This window comes from Pteropus medius, unplaced genomic scaffold, assembly GCF_902729225.1.
Source record: "Pteropus medius unplaced genomic scaffold, Ma_sr-lr_union100, whole genome shotgun sequence".
In the NCBI taxonomy this organism is placed as follows: domain Eukaryota; kingdom Metazoa; phylum Chordata; class Mammalia; order Chiroptera; family Pteropodidae; genus Pteropus; species Pteropus medius.
The window spans coordinates 60,322,517-60,340,095 of NW_024349800.1; the positions used below are offsets into that span (position 1 = coordinate 60,322,517).

Sequence of the window (17,579 nt, forward strand, 5' to 3'; positions counted from 1 at the left end):
TCTGAAAACTAATAGATTTAGATGAAAACCAAGCCTCCTTTCTTGAAAGAAAGTTTGTTTACAAAGATGGTAATATTTTTAAATATTGTTTGTAAATATGAATTAATATTAAAAATATGGTGATTTTTTTATTATAGATGAGAAAATTGTGAAAAAAATCAGAGGTCTGCAGATGAAGGCAGAAGACTACGATGTTGTAAAAGTTATTGGAAGAGGTGCTTTTGGTGAAGTCCAGTTGGTAAGAAAGTGTTTTGTTTTTTTTATTTAGTTCATTTTTGAAGACATATTTTTGTGAAATGTTATCAATAGCCCCTGAGTAAACCTAATTTCTGTGCCCAGACATGCCAGCATTAGCTTTCTGAGCTTGGTCAAGTCCTTCCATGTCTGAGAGCCTCAGTGTCTTCATCACTGAAAGGAGGCAGTTGTGCTGTAAACACCAGGTCTCTTCCAGCTCTGAAACACTGAGATTGAGGATAAGGCCAGCTTGGCTCCGCATATGATCTGCTTAGCAGTTAATATTCCTCCAGAACTAGTAGTGTGTTTGTATAGTATGTTCAGATTAATAACATCTCTGCTTAAGTGAGATTTAGAAACCCAAGAAAGACATTTTAATAACTGAAAGCAAATACGAAATTTATCTTTGCAGGTCAAAATGCTACCAGCTGAAAACATTATAAATGTTTGCAATATATATTTACAGTATTTTGAGAAACTATAAATAATATTCCTATTTTCATCACCTGAGTATAAAATGCTTCTGTTTTTGTCCTTACAGTTAAATTACAGAGTCAAATTCTGTTTTTTTACTCAACAGTGTTTTTACTCATCTTCACAGGCACTGAGAGAAGCAGTGATCACTATGTACATGCATGGTTTCTCTAGGAACAAGTCATGACAGACTAACATTTGTCTTTTCCTTTCATCCCTTCTTTCTTTGATAGGTTTATTGAACTTGTAGATCAGGGTAGTACAACAGGTGGAATATATATAATAAATTTGAAAAAGCCTGATATACTTGAGGATGATGTGGAAAAATAACAGTGAATAGGCATTTGGATAGGCAGCTTTATAACAGATTTAAAACTGTATTCTAATGAGGCTGGCAAAAGCAGGAATGGTGCCTTACTTAGACAGATCCCCAGGGACAGGTTCTAGGGTTCTCTCAGTAAACATTTTATTAGTATTTTTAGGGAGACAGTAGTCTCATGTCGAATAATAATTTTGCTGATAAGTTAAAACTGAAGTATGAGGATGATTTTAGATGAGCCAAAATCCAGAAATCATCAATTGAGAAGATGATTGGTCAGATAGAAGTGAAATTTAACCAGAGTAATGACCTATACTAGGATATAAAGAACTCAAGGAATAGATTGCTTAATAGTAATGATGAATTAAAGAACAACTTTCCTTGAATGTCAACCAGGCAAGAGTCGTTAGTGATGTGGCCACCCAAAACAGTAAAGGAAGTTTGGACTGCTTTAATATAGTTTCTGAGTTTCTCATTCTATAAGGACACCAGTCGGATTGGTTTAGGGCTTACTGTACCAGCCTAATTTTAACTTAATTACCTCTTTATAGGCGCTATCTCTAGGTACAGAACATTCTGAGGTACTGGAGGTTTAGGGCTTCAAAATAGGAATTTTCTCATGGCGGGGGGACAATGACACACAATTCACCCCATAACAGTATATATGTGTGTATTGGGATGAACTTCAGTGATATTACCTTTTCCACCATGATATGCATGCTTGCTTTTTTTATATTTACCAACTTATCTTGTATATAACGCTCTTATCTTTGAAAGAGAAAGTTACAAATTTTAGCCTTTCACATGTCTTCTTAAGGTAAATGGATAGTCTCCATCTATATTAATAGAATTTACATTGTTCTTCACATATTACTTTGGTTAATTGATTGGCAAATATTGCATGTCAGGTGTCCTTATATGCATTGGCAGTATATTATATAGATACTCAAACGAGGCACCTGCATTCATGGAGCTTTTATTTTGAGCTAGCCAGTATTATAGTTTCAAAAAGAAACTGGTCTAAGTTCTAAAAATGGAGTTATGAATTATCCTTCTCAAATATAACGCATATATGGTAGGAATTATATGATTATTTGAGGGAGAAGTATAAAAAGTTTTCATGCTTAGCAGTGGAAATATTTTTAGCATTTTCATTTTGGAAGTTATATGTAATTATTTTGGTGTTTAGGAACCTTATCTTTAGTTGTTTTTGTGATATTGCCTACTCTGTACTTAAGAAAAGTGTTAAGTGACATGAAATTTTTTCCTGGTAGTTGTTTTATTTAAAACTACACACATTAGTATATGAATGCATTCTCACCCTCAAAAGTCTGAATTGCTTAGAATTAGGTAGAGTAAAATGTGTGAAAATCTCCATTTACTGTGTCTTCTCTCTATTCCCAGTTTTCAAACACAAAGGTAGCCAGCCTATTGGTATCCTTTTAATGCTTTGATAATTAGAAACATTTGAGGACTATTGCAAAATTAGTGTAAGTTATTTTCAGTGAAGTTACATTTTATCCTAATTATTTTTATTCTAGGAAAATTAAAACCTTTATTGAGTTACAAAAATTGCATCAATTCTATTTATTCTCCATTGAAATGAAAAATTCTTTTACTTACACGACGAATATGTTCATAGTGGAATAATAAGAAAATAAGCCAACACTGTATTTTTAAAAATCACCTGTAGTCCCACTACTGAAAGATAACTACTTTTATTATTTGATATGTAACTTTCCAATTATTGTTCCTAAAAATATGTATACTATGTGTATGTCATATATATATGTATATTAAAGGATCATATTATGTACATAGTTTTGTAACTTGTATTTTTTTATGTAACAGTAAATAGTAACACATACTTTTATAGCAGTTACAACATGCCCCTCAGGCTTCTAAGCAATTTATATATAATAACCAATCTTCACAACAGTTCTTCTAGATAGATACTATTACTATCCTGCTCACGTTATAGATGGGGAGATTCAGGTAGAGAAGATAAATAACCTGTCAGAATTCACATAGCTACTAAGTGGTTGAACTGAGGTTTGGACCTAGGCAGAGGACTCCAGAGTCCATTCTCTTTGCTGTATGGTCATAACCATTTTTTCCTGCCAATAAATACAGACCTCCTATGTAATTTTATTGGCTGTGTGGTGTTTCACTTTCATCTTATTCAGTTTCTTCTTCACCAGTGTTCAGTTCTTTTTTCTTGAAACACCACGTTTTCCCGTGTTCCTAGCTCTTGTCAGTTTCCTTAGTGGTTCATTCTTCACCTGGCTTCTAAATATTGTACAGTAAATCCTCACTTAATGTCCTCGATATAGGTTCTTGGAAACTGCGACTTTAAGCAAAATGACATACTATAACGAAGCCAATTTTACCATAGGCTGATTGATACGAACAAGAGTTAACTTTCTACAGCATATTTCTGGTCGCAAAAACATCACCAAACTTCTAAATAAAGACTCAAAACACTTCTAATATTAACCATGGAAATAAATGTGAGCTATACATACATTTATGAAAGATAAATAAAAACAGGTAAGTTTTTCCAACCCACTTATTCTAGTTCAGAGTTGAGGGTGGCCAGGGCCTCTCCTGGAGGCTCAAGGCTCAAGGCACAAGGCAGGAACCCACCCTGGACAGGATGCCCTTCCATCTCAGGGTGCACACACACACCCCCATATCTCCACACTCCCACCCCCACACCCTCACATACACAGTTTAGACAGGTCAGTTAACCTAATGTTCACATCTTTGGGATTTGGGAGAGAATCAGAGTACCCAGAGAAAACCCACGTGGACATGGGGAGAACGTGCAAACTCCACACAGACAGTGGCTCCCAGCTGGGAACGGATTTTTTTTTTTTTTCTCATCAACATTATAACAAACTGATGTTGAATGAAACAACATTATTCAGGGGTCTCCTATAGTTCCCAAAGACTAGACTCTTGTTTCTTTGATCTGCATTCCCTCCCACGTGAGCTCATGCATTCCTACGACTGTATGTACAATCTGTATAATGGCAAGGCGCACATTTATACCTACTGCTCAGAACTTTCTATTTTGCTCTTCAAACTCATATCCATGATGGCTTATTTGACATCATTAAGATGTGTCACAAATATCTAAACCATGTGAAATTAGAATACTAGATTCATCCACGAATCTGTTTCACATATCCTCCCCATTTTAATAAATGGCCCCAGTGTCAATCCAGTTGCTCAAGCCAAAAATTAGGAGTCATTACTGATTTCTCTTTTTCTCATTTCTTATATTTAATTTTTCACTAAGTTCTAATATTTCTCCAGTCTCTATTTTTTTGGTATTTACTGCCGTCACCTTTATCCAAGATACTCTTTCATTCCTAGGCTGGTATGACCACCTACTTTTGTATTCTGCTTTGTTTTCCCATTCTGCTAACAGCGATTCACCATTGTACAATTGATTTTGGATTTGGGAGTGCCGATGGACAAAATACCAAGACCATGTGTATTAAGTCTTCTGCACATTAATGCTATTCAAGCTCAACTGGACCCATGTTACTATTTGGCAGACTCTTTCCCTTATACTTCATATCCTTGTATTTTCATGTACCACTCCTAACCCCAGTGCCAGTGTGGGTGTAATAGAATCAACTATGGGGCTTTTTCTAACATCCATGTTTTGTTTTATTCTGATTTCTTTCTTTGCCCACCTCTCTGTATTGAGATCTATAAAGAACGGGAAGTAGAAATCTGATCTGCTTAATACAGACTGCTGCCAAATTGATCCTTCTAAAATATATTCATTGTATCTCTCTTTCGCATTTCATGGCTCCTTTACTTGCTAAATGAATCATGAAGTCTTCATCCTGGCCTTCTAGGCCCTCTTTTAAGAAGTCACCAATTTTATCTTTTTAACCCTTATTTTCTGTTATGCCATTCATTCATTCTGGACAGGCTTCTAATTTCAGAGCATGCTCTTTGTTTACCTGCCTCTTTCTTCAATCAGACAGTGCTCTGTCTTTCAGTGCTCATTTTAAAAGAAGAAACTTTTCTGATTACTCTCTTTCCTACCCTTTACCTGAGTGATCTCTCCTCTGCATCTTTTAGTTATACATTTGACCTTCGAACAATGTGGATTTTAATTAACTGCACAGGTCTAAGTCCACTTATGAGGATTTTTCAATTCACCCATGTGTGCGCAGCCAGATCATATCTGTGATTGGAAATTTTTTTTTTTTGCCTTTTTATATCCTGCAGCACAGAACCTGAAACGTAGAAAGTTTTCATTGAAGTGAATTGACTGTGATCGTTTCTGATCCCTGGGCTCAGGTGCTTCCTGGGGATTAAGTGTGCTGAAGCGGAGTGTAGGCTCTTAGTGACAGGACTCAAGGCAGGTGTGAGATGAGGATCTTGTTCTTTTTTTTTTCCTCCTTCCTATTGCTTACTTTTAATTTAATTGATTTTAAACTAAGCTTTTAAAGTGGAATCAACCAGGAGGAAAGAGTGTGGGGAAATGGTCTTCTAATATTTGTCATGTAAACTCAAATATTTTATTCCTTTTTTGGAAAAAGACAGGCTCTTTGCCGGTTACAAAGCTATTTCTGAGTTGCAGAAATTATCTCACTCTCTCCATGTTTTTGTAATTCCTGTCTTCTCCCATTTGGTCTCAGCTGCCACAACCAGGCCAGACAAAAAGCACAAGGACACTCTTTTTTTTTCATCTTTAGCGGAAACCTTAACAGCACACAATAACTGCTCCAGGTCTGTCAAATAGATACATTGGATCTTCTTATTTAAAAAGTTGTCTATTGTTTTGATGTTAAAAATTAATTTGTAAGCTTCAAATGGGCCATTTTGTTTAGAATGATTTTCTAAAAGATTTTGTCCACAAATGTTTCGGGAGAAACATTTTCCAAGCATGTCTCTAGCACACTTTAGAGTGTTTCATCTACTTAATTTTTAAAGTACATATTAGCTGTAGGAATTACAAATATAAGAAAAACAAATATAAGAAAATGAAAATCATCCAGAATTCCATCAGCTTAGAACCACTGTTAACTCTTTTTGACCCCCTCACTCTTGCTCTCCCTACTCTCTACTCTTTTGCCCCCCCCAATATATAGTCAATTAGATGGCGCATTTGCACTTATTCACTATTAAAATTAGAGATGAAGAATATAACAAATTTTTTCTCTAACAAATAGAAACACTGGAATAGGAGCAAACTTTTTGTCCTTCAGGTATTTATAGACTAGTGACATGTAAACAAACACATGTAAAGCTTCATAATAAAATGAACTAAGTTCCATTTAACTAAGTGCCATTTGTCTGTGGTGGAGTTAGCTAACATTTTTATTGAGTATATTCTATGTGCTAAGTATTAATATCTCATTTTATCTTTGCAACAAATCTATGAGATTCTTTTGTAGGTGAAGTCACTGAAATTTAGAAGAGTTAAGTAAATTGGCCACATAGTTCATAAATAGCTAGGAATTTTGCCCAGGTTTGTTGACACCTAAATCCCTGTTTTAAAGCAGTACTCTGTACAGTGTGACAATGAATAGCTACTATATCTGACTGTTTATCCATTCATGTTCAATAGAAGAGAAAGAACTAGAGAACAAGGGACTGTACAGAGATGCTGAGGGAGATTATATAATAGTCATTCGGAAAGTGACATATTCAGAAGGACGGTCAGTAGAATCCAGCTTTCCTAAAGTCACGGTGCTTTATTGTAGTACTCTGTAATATTAGTGCTATTGAATTCTAAAGGTATGAGGTAGACGTTTGGCATGAATACAACTATTGCCTCTTAATGTTTGTTTTGTAGATAAAGTCAAAGACTAAGCTGGACATTCCTGTTATGAGTCAGTTAAGTGTCCTATCACAGTTGTGTAAATGAAATTCAGGCCTTACTAATGAGAGCATCTAGCCAAAATAGTCTGTGTTTATTAAGTGTTATAGATCTCATATAGATATGATTTTGTTCGTCAGCATTGTGCCAATCACTAGGCATTTCCACAAATCCAAGTTTGTATTCTGTTCCTAAAGGAGCTTATGAAGCAGACTTGTACACAACTAATTGTAGTATTAGATTATAGTACATACTGTGGAAGCACAGAGAGGGAGACAGTTTTACATAAAGAATCACCAAAACTAAAGGTAATAGCATTTTCCAAATATTTAGAAAATCATCTTATGCCTACGTTGTAATTTTCTTAGAATGAATGGCCTTTCCTTCTTGGTTTATTTTTGTTTGTTTAGTTAATTCATATGTAGAAGACTAAACATATAAACAAATATTTAACTTCTACCAGCTGACAAATACCTTAGTTTGTTCATAGCTGTGCTTTTCAGCAGAATCTTTGAAACTTTTCATAGTCTGAATCAAGCATAAACAATATTGTGCTATAAATTAATTGACTGTCTCTTGATTTATGGATTGCTTTTTCTAATGAAGTTAGGAAACATTCAAAATCTAATTTGTTAGCGTAAATGAAAATTTGGAGATTGGCATAAATATAGAAGAGGGAGTACCTTAGCAACCTCTTTTTAGCTAAACCCAACATCTTTTGGAGTTTTCTATTGATTGCTTTTTTTCCTTGATAAGTCACATTTTCCTTTTTGCCTATACAGCAATTTTAAAATAATATACTGGTCCTTGTGAATATGTGATAGAGACTCCCGATTTTGTTCTTTTTCTTTGACGAGTATTGATGTTTATTCTAACAGTGTTGTCGAGTTACTTGCTGATCACCCTTAGCTTGTGCTCAGTTTTATACTTTGCAAATGTACATGCGTGAAAAGACCAAGTTGTTTCCCACGTCCTTTTGACTGGCAGGACTGAGCCTCCCCACTTCTGCTCCCCTTTTGCGCTTTTAGGACATGGTATTATTAGCTTTGTTAGTAGGGAGGGCTAAAATAGGCCTTGCTTCAGAGCGTGATTCTTTCTCCTAAGCTCTCTCACCTGGATGCCCAGAAAATTAGCAAGGTTTCTCCTCTGTTGTTTGCTGGAAATTGAATGTCTCCCTTCAATGCTGTTTAAACTCCGGCGTCTCTGTTTTGTTAGCAACCCCATAGCAGTTGCTCTCTGGTAAACCTTGAGTGCTTTCTCTTTGCATAGTTCAGCCCTTAGCCAAGGACTCACATGGTTCTTCTAGGGACCTCCCTCTGCATGGCTCTTTACTTTCCTGTTTTCTGCCCAGCATAATCCAGCTCCCTCTTCTGTCTTGGTTTCTGTCTCCTCAACTCAGCAGGACCGCTGTGGCTGGTTAGTTTAGGTGATCACTCTTGCTTGTTGTGATACTGCCTTTAAGCAGTGTCTGGGCAATTATGGTGTTGACCTGGTGAGTTTCTCTACTCTCAGAGATTATAGTTCGTGCTGCCTATTTTACAAAGCCTGAAAACAGTTGGTTTATGTGTTTTGCTATTTTGATGGTTTTTACAATGGGAGGGCTAGCTGGTACCACTTACTCTATCATAGGCAGAAGTGTATGATTCTGAGTGATATTTGTAGTTGATATTTCGTGCTAAGACTTATCTGTCTTTTCTGTTAGTGATTTGTTCAAGTCCATTCAACAAATAAAATTTCTTATCTGGGTTTCGTTAGGTGGGATGTTGTGGGGGACTCTCTACTAAAGAGGTTCTATATGGTATGGTTTTCTGAAATTTTATTGTACTTTATGAAATATCTGATCTGTGAAGTATGATGGTTCTTCCTTATCTTTTCTGGGGGAGGATATGAGAATTCCTTTGGTTTACCTTATTTTCAGAATCAGGTGTTGATTCTAAATGTTGACAGTACTTGACAAAAGATAACTACAGATATTACCTGTTGATTTTTTTTTCTTAAAACTGGAAATTTATAGTTTGGCCAGTTACCAAATAAAAAAAAAGATTCTGCAGACAATTTAGTCATCAAATATTTAAAACTTATGGTATCTGCTAGGAAGAAAACAAATGGAATTCTAAGGTAGAGAACAATGAATTCCTGCTTTGCGCAGGGAGGAGATTGTATTTCAGCTGAGTGGAGAAGGAGCTAGTCTCTAGGGGAGAGGTGAAGTCAAGAGACTGATGGATTTTCTAGTACCTTCCCAGCACCTGTAAAGATCCTTAGAAAAAGTATATTAGAAGAACTGAAAGAAGGTTAGCGTGCCCAAAGTATAAACAAACAAGGGGAAGGTGGGTTTTGGCTAGATCATAGGATGTCGTCAAGAGCTCAATTACTTATTCTTTCCTCCAGCCCTCAGTGGAGTGAGCATATAAATTGTTTTACAAAAACTGCCATACTTTTGAATTAAAAGGAGCACTATCTGAATGGAAGACTGGTTGTACAGGTGTAATCGGGCCCTGTTCTGGGGAGAGTATACTACTTGTAGGTATACCTGTGTGGAAATGGCATAGGTATGGATTCTCCATGTGGACTACCTTTATATCTTGATTCTACTCACTATATAGTCCTTAAGCAAGTAACTTAATTTCTCTGTACCTCAAATTTCTTACTTGTAACAAGGGGAAATAATGTCTCATTAGGATTATTATGAAGATTAAATAAGATACTACATGTATCAAAACACACACTGTGCCTGACACATAGTAAGTATTCACTCAGTAAATCCATTCTTTCAGCAGATATTTACTGAAAGGTTATTATGTGCCAAACATTATACTAGACACTGGGTATTAAGCAGGGAACAAAGCACAGAAATCCTTGCCTTCATTGGTTTTAAATGCTGAGAGATAATAAAATAAGTGAAAATAGGATAGAAGATGGTAATAAGTACAATGGAGCAAAAGCAAAGAAGAGAGACTGGTTGAAGGAATGCGTAGGTGGCAGAGGGGGAGGATGAGTTGAAAGTTTAAACAGCTTGATCAGAGTAGACCTCCCTGAGCAGGTGACATTTCGGGGGGGATCCGAAGGAAATGAGGGATTGGGTCCTGCTTTTAGAGGTAATTCCAGGCAGAGGGAACAATACATGCAGAGATGATGTGGGAAGCTATTAAAGGTTTTTAAGAAGAGCGACAGGAAATGGTTTAGATTTTAGAAGGATCGCTGGGTTGAGAGTGGGTGAGAGTGACAGCAAGAAAACTAGTTGAGACTTGCCAGGTGATTGAAATAAAAGATGTTAGACCAGGATGGTGTCGGGGTAGTTAGAAATGGTTCGATTTTGAAACTTTTTGAAGGTAGGACTCCATAGTTTGCTGAATTGTTGATGAGCTGTATAAGAGAAAAAGAGGAGCTAAAAGTTTTTAGCCAGAGCAACTGGAGGGATTAAGATGCCATCTACTGAAATAGGGAGACTAGGAGGAATAAATTCAGCAGTGAAGATTTGGGACAGTTTTGGACATCCTATTAGATATCTAAGCATAAATGTTAGCAGACATTATTTATTATTAATTATCCAGTAAATGCTTATTATAATCATTCATTAAGTATTTATTGGTTCTGTGGTAGAGAGTTTGCTATATTATATTCTGGGAAGAATATGATGGTCAAAATAGGCATTGTCCTGGCCCTTACAGAAGATATAGTCTAATGAGGTTAAGAACCAAATAATCATATTGTTGGTAGTTTTTCTCTTAAAAAAAAAAAAAAAGACAAAAATCTCTTAAATAGGATATTTAGAAAGAAATAAGGATGACTTAACAAAATCACAGTTATTCCTTGATATCTATATTATTAGGTTATTATGTTCAGATAGTGAGGGATACATGTACGTCTTTTAAAAGCTTCTCATTTAACAATGTCTTATTCTTAAAATTGGTTAGCTTAATTAACGAGGGAATGAAGCCTCATGAATTCAGCTTTACTGAGATAAAATTAAGTAGTTATAGTTTTGTGTGTGTGTTTTACTTATTTTTTATGGTGACATCAGTTAACGAAATCCAGTAAGTTTCAGCTGTACACTAACAATACAGCATATATATGTTTACACTGTGTATTCACCTCCCATAGTTAGATTTCTTTCTGTCACCACATATTTGACGCCTTTACCCCTGTCCCCCCACCCCCTACCCTCTGGAGATAGTTATAGTTTGAACCTAGCATTTCAAGGTATATTATGTTTCATGGAATATTTAGGCTATCGAGAATTTTCTCTTCTGTTTCTCTCATTAAAAATGTTATACTTTTTCATATTTAGCTAAGGATCGTTTTATTTTGTAACTAAAGTCTTCTAATAATAACATAGTATGATGTTCTCATATTTCATGAAATTAAAGTATTTTTGTGTTTTAAAAATCAACAGGTTCGTCATAAGGCATCACAGAAGGTTTATGCTATGAAGCTTCTTAGTAAGTTTGAAATGATAAAAAGATCAGATTCTGCTTTTTTCTGGGAAGAAAGAGATATTATGGCCTTTGCCAACAGTCCCTGGGTGGTTCAGGTAAGCATACTAACTTTTATAAGTTTATTTCCTTTTTTTTATAAGTGCTTATTATTCATAAAAATTGATTTTGTGTGCTAAGAATCTTCTATCACTTAGTGACAATGTAGTTAATTTTAATAAGATTGGATTCAGTGCGCTTTTTTAATGTTCCGAAGTAGTATATCATATAGACATGACATTGGTGTGCGGAAGTATTATCGGCAGCTTTTTTTTTTTAATTCCTTTATGAAGAATTGGATTTATTACAAGTATGCCATTATTTCCTGCCTACTCTTTTTCATGATTTACATATTAAGAACAAGAATCAGCCTCTCTCAAAAGAAAAGAAAAATCTTCCTACAATAAAGATTTTGAAAATTCTCCTATACAGCTTTATATATTACCTTTAATGTAACACAGTACAGGTATTGGGGTTCCTAATTCAGCCTTTTATTTGACTGTCGAGGAATTTATGATTCTATTTTGTCTCCTTTTCAGTTATATCCCTCACTAGCTTTGTTTCTCTAAAAGACTTTTCTACTCATATCTAATTTTGCAAACATTTTGAACAGGCACCATGAGTAAGATTAGGTATATACTATTGCATGTTCAGAATGCTTAAATGATCCAGGAGTTTGATACCATGCTGTGGAAGGCAATGTGGAGGTAAAAAAAAAACTTTGTCAGTTGATGATTATGTAATTTAAAAGCTCATTATTATTGCTTTTTTTAATGATGTTGAGCCTCAGCCCTTCTCCTGTGTACTTTTTCTTTATTATCGTAGCTAATGAATAGAAATTCTGATAATGTACAGCTAAAACTCAAATTTTTGTAGCAAATTATATATCATGCTATTTACTTAAGGATGATTATAATAAATTATTTCACTTTTAGCTTTAAATTGCTTTCATAGTAACAGATTCATTGTCATTTCTGTCTATCATTTCATAAATTGGTGTCTTTGATCTTTAATTCTACCTTTATAAAATGTTCATTGAGATAGAGATTTAATGGATCTGCAGAAGCAAACAAACAGTGAAACATTGAGCAGTTGAAAAAGTAACAGATTATAACCCTGGTTTTCATTTGTTTATTTCTGCGGTAAAGGATATTCCACATACCATTAGATTTATATGTATAAAGTATGTAACTTTGGGGGAAAACTTATCAAAATGACTGACTTATTTTTATTATTTTTTAATTATTCCATAAGCTTCAGTATAATTATAGAGTTGTGCAATCATTACTACTACCTAATTTTAGAACATTTTTATCATCTCAGAAAGAAACCCTGAACCGATTAGTAGTTATTCCCTAATCCTCCTTGACCCCAACCCTGGCAATTAGTGCTTTCTGTGTCTGTGGATTTGTCTATTCTGGATATTTCACAAAAATGGGTTATATATTATGTGGGCTTTTGTGACATCTGTCACTTAGCTTAATGTTTTCAGTGTACATTTACGTTATAGCATGTATCAGCACTTCATTCCTTATTATGGCTGAAGAGTAGTCTGCTACATGGATATATACCACTTTTTATTCATTCATTAGTTAATGGACACTTGGGTTGTTTCACCTTTTTGGTTATTATGAATAATGCTGCTCTGAATTTTCTTTAATATTGATTTTGGCACATATGTTCACACATTTCTGTTAGGGATCTACCTTGCAGTGAAATGAATGGGTCATAGGATATGCCTGTGATCAATTTCAGTAGGTTATTTTTTTAAAGTTTTCAAATCTTTATTTTTTAATGACTTTAATATCTAATTGTATAAAGGACCCATAATTTGTTACTATATTCTTGTTGGAAATAGCTCTTTTGTTGTAGGTCCATCTTTTACACATGTGTGAATTATTTCTTTAAAATAGATTCCTAGTATTGGAATTGCTAGGTCACGTTATGCGCATTTGACATTTTGATAGTGTCAAATTACCTTGTAAAAACAGATGTTTCCAAGTTTATATTACTTGACTTCTTTAATAGATGTTTTATTTCACTACATTTTTAGCAAATAGTGGATTCTGTGATTATTTTAAATTCCTATTAAGTCTCATCCTTGAGAAATAAGATGCTACCGTGTTAAGTTGCATTTCCTTGATTACTTATGAGGTTCTGCATACTTCATATACTTATTAGTAATTTGTATTCCTTCTCTATAGCTTATCCCACTTTTCTAATGTGTTTTGCTTTTTTTTAATATTGATTTGTTGGAATGCTAATAGATCCTGTGTATTAATCCTTGGTTTTATATAGGAAATCTATAGTCTCTTGGACTATTATTTGTCTGTCGTTTATTGAATTTTTAAGTTTAGATGTCAAATCTATAGATTCCATATTTTGATACACCCTAAAGGCCAATATTATAAAAATATTATCTTAAATTTCCTTTAACTTTTTTTATACTTTCGTTTGGGCAATGGGAGTGTATTTCTAAATCACCAGGAATATATATATATAAAGTAGGACTTGTTTTTCCCAGATGGGTAGCCAGTTTTCCCAATGCCATTTATAGAGAAGCCAGCCTTTTCTCCAAGAAGTAAATGAAATGTCTTGTATTTCATAGACTAAATTACATATATACATGAAATTCTCTTTGACTCTGTTACATTACTTTAATCTATTATTTGTTTCAATGCTAAAATTATGTAGTTTTAATTTCTGTAGTTTTTCATATATTTTGATATCTGGTAGAACAAGTACCTTTTCATTGTTCTCTTATGTATTTTTGGCAGTTCTTAACAATTTTTTCTATAAAGTTAGGATTAGCCTTTCATTCTGTTATGAAAAAAGTTATAATTTTGATGTGCATTGCTTTATTTGGTAAGTTTTTTTGTTGATTTGATTATTTTGGAATATTAGGTCTTCCCATCACAATACAGTATATCTCTCTGTATAAACCTGATCTTTAGTAAAGCCATATTACCTTTTTCCCCCAAAATAGGTTCAGAAGAAACTTATACCTAAGAAAACTATTTTTTAAATGTGTAGACATTGCAAAATGCAAAAAACTGGCATTGGCTCAGTCTTTTAGTATTGTGTTAAACAGAACTTTTTTATCTTTATCTTTTTTATTATGTTGAACTTCAGTGGGTAGACCTCTAATGTTTATTCAGTCTGATGTTTGCTGAAGCTTTCTGGTTGAGACAGTAGAGAATTTGGCCTTTCCATCTATTCTGAGCTTACCAAATACTTTTTAACAGGAATAATGTTAAAGTATTTGAAATGCTTCCTTCAGCATTTCCTAAGGTGGTTTTCTTATTTAATCGGTCATTATAGTACATTAAAAAAATAAATTTCAGGGCAGTATAAAATCTAAAGTAAATGCCATTTGCTCTAATATGGTGTTTTCATAGAATTCTGAATTTGACTTACTAATATTTTAAGTAATTTTCCATCTATTTGCATGTGACATTTGACCTTTAAATTAATTTAATTCAATTTTTTAAACATGGGCTCATTTATTCCATGAGGCTTGACCAAACTTCTTTGCAAATCTTTCAAGACGAAAATCTCAATATAGTTAGTGATGTGTTTTTTAATTTTTAAAATTATGACAAATAACCCAAAATAGAAAAAAAGTATATTGAATCTCCCCAGGAACTGTTCACTCATCTTTAACAGTTATGAGCCATGGACAGTCTTATTTCCCTCACACCAGAAATTGGCAAACTTTTTTGGCAAAGGGTCAGATAGTAAATATTTTAGGCTTTGAGGGCCAAGAGGCAAATTGAAGATGATATTTAGGTATCTATATAATGAGAAGACAAATTTTGACAGATTTCAAAATTTAATAAGTACATTTTAAAAAATACAGGTAGGTCTGTTTAGGAGAAGAATGAAATTATTTCATGGGGGCAATAACATTTGCTTATTTGGGGTTCACAATTAGTGTTTCTTATCAAAATTGATTGCAGATGTTCTATTAATGCTCATATGTAATAAGATTTTACATATTAAATCATATTAGAAAATGGCTTTTTACATAGTTAGGCACTGCCAAATACTGTTATCTACCAGCATTTGATTTATTTTTATTAATAGACTTTATTTTTAGAAACAATTGTAAATTTACAGAAAAATCGAGCAGATAGTAGAGAGCTCCCGTATACCCCTGTACAGTTTCCCTTGTTAACACCTAACTTTAGTAAGATGCATTTGTTACAATGAATGAAGTGGTATTGAAACATTATTATTAACTAAAGCCCATAATTTTTCAGATTTTCTTAGTTTTTATCTAATTGGTTTTCAATTTCATGATCCCATCAAAATAGTATGTTACATTTAGTTATCCTATCTTCTTAGGCTCCTCTTGGCTATGATAGTTTTCATACTTCCTTTGTTTTTGATGACCTTTACAGCTTTGAAGAATACTGGTCAGTTAGTTATATTGTAGGATGTATATGCTCTTCTCTTGGAATTTGTCTGATGTTTTTTCATTATTTAGACTAGGGTTGTGGGTTTTGCAGAGACTAAAAAGGTAAAGTGCCATTTTAATCACATCACATCAAGTTTTTTTGTTGTTATTCGGTGTGTCTAATTTTATATAGTTTTGAGTTTATGTCTTTAAGTTTATCAATCTCTTCTTCTACAGTGTCCAGTCTAACTTTAATCCCATTTCATTGGCTTCTTTCATTCAGCAAAATTGAGTTTTATCCATGATGCAATATATCAATAGTTCATTCTTTTTTATTGCCAAATACTATTTTATTGTATAATTTGTTTATTCATCTGTTCATGGACATTTGTTTTTTTCCTTATTTTTGTCTCTTGTGAATAAAGCTTCATTATTAACTTACTTGTAGATCACCTTGTACAATCCAGTGATTTTTAGGCAGTTTACGGTTGTGCACCCGTCAGTACTATCTGATTTTAGAACATTTCCACCATCCCCAGATGATCATTTGTACCTATTTATAGTCATTTCCCATTTTCCTCCAGCCCCAGGCAACCACCAATGTGCTTTCTGTCTCTGTAGATTTGCCTTTCTAGACATTTCAGATAAATGAAATCATACAACGTATTGTATTGTCTTTTGGATCTAGTCTTTTTCCCTTAGTATACTGTTTTGAAGTATATGCATATCGTGGCATGTATTATAATTCATTTCTTTTTAGTGCTGAATAGTATTCCATTGTACAGTATGGTATAATAAAGAATATATTCAGTCTTTGTCTCCAGTTCCTAGCAGAGAGCTTTTAAAAGCTCTTGGATTACACTGGTCTTTGTTATGCTAATTAGGCAACTCCTGGTGGCCTTTTGATAGATTTGCGATGAGGACTGTTCACCAGAAAGAATAAGCACATGATTAGAAGATTGGGACTTTCAGCTGCCCAAACTCTAGGGAGAAGGGACCTAGAGATTGAGTTTAATCATATGGCCAGTGATTTAACTAATGATGCCTATGTAATGAGACCCTCATTAAAACTCTGAACATTGACACTCAATGGAGCTTCCTGATTGGTGAGCACACTGTTGTGTGTAATGTAGTACACCCTGATTCCACAAGGAGGCACAGAAGCTCTCTGCTCCCTCCCAGACTTTGACATATGTGTATCCTTTATAATAAAACTATCATCTTTCTAAGTATAGTCTTTCCTGAGTTCTGTGATTCATCTTAGTGAGTTATCAAACCTGAGGGGGTCATGGAAACTCCTGAATTTGTAGTCAGTTATTCAGAAATGCAGGTGGCCTGATGCTTGAAGTGAGGGCAGTCTTGTGTAAGACTGAGCTCCTAACTTGTGAGATCTAATGCTAACTCTAGCTGTTTAGCATCAGAATGGTATTACAATATTCCTAGTAGAGTGGAGAGTGTATGGATATACCCAGTTTTGTTTGTTTACTTGCCAGATGATGGACATTTGAATTGTTTCTACTTTGGCACTATTATAAATAGTGAGCGTTTGCATACAAGTCTTTTGAGGACAGTTTTCATTTTTCCAGCCATAGCATAAAAACTTTACAAAATGAAGCACACCAGAAAAAAAAAAAAAGATGGAGCGGGGGTGGGGGACCCAGACTATTAGTTACCCATGGGAACAGCAGCAAGCAGATTATATATGTGGAACTGAAATCTGAGAAAGGGGCTGGGGAATTCTGGGGCAGGAGCTGAGACAGAAAAGCTATTTGAAGAAATAATGGCCAAAATTTTCCCAAATTTGATGAAATCCTGTAACCAATAGATCTA

General features: G+C 34.2%; 1 protein-coding gene across 1 annotated transcript in view; it reads left to right on the plus strand.

The window, feature by feature from the left end:
* The window catches only part of ROCK2 (Rho associated coiled-coil containing protein kinase 2), a 105,648-nt gene that overhangs the window by 39,708 nt on the left and 48,361 nt on the right, over positions 1-17,579 (plus strand). The window contains exons 3-4 of the mRNA XM_039887844.1: positions 138-238; positions 11,272-11,409. Coding sequence (XP_039743778.1) covers positions 138-238; positions 11,272-11,409 — 239 coding nt within the window. The remainder of the gene's footprint in view (positions 1-137; positions 239-11,271; positions 11,410-17,579) is intronic.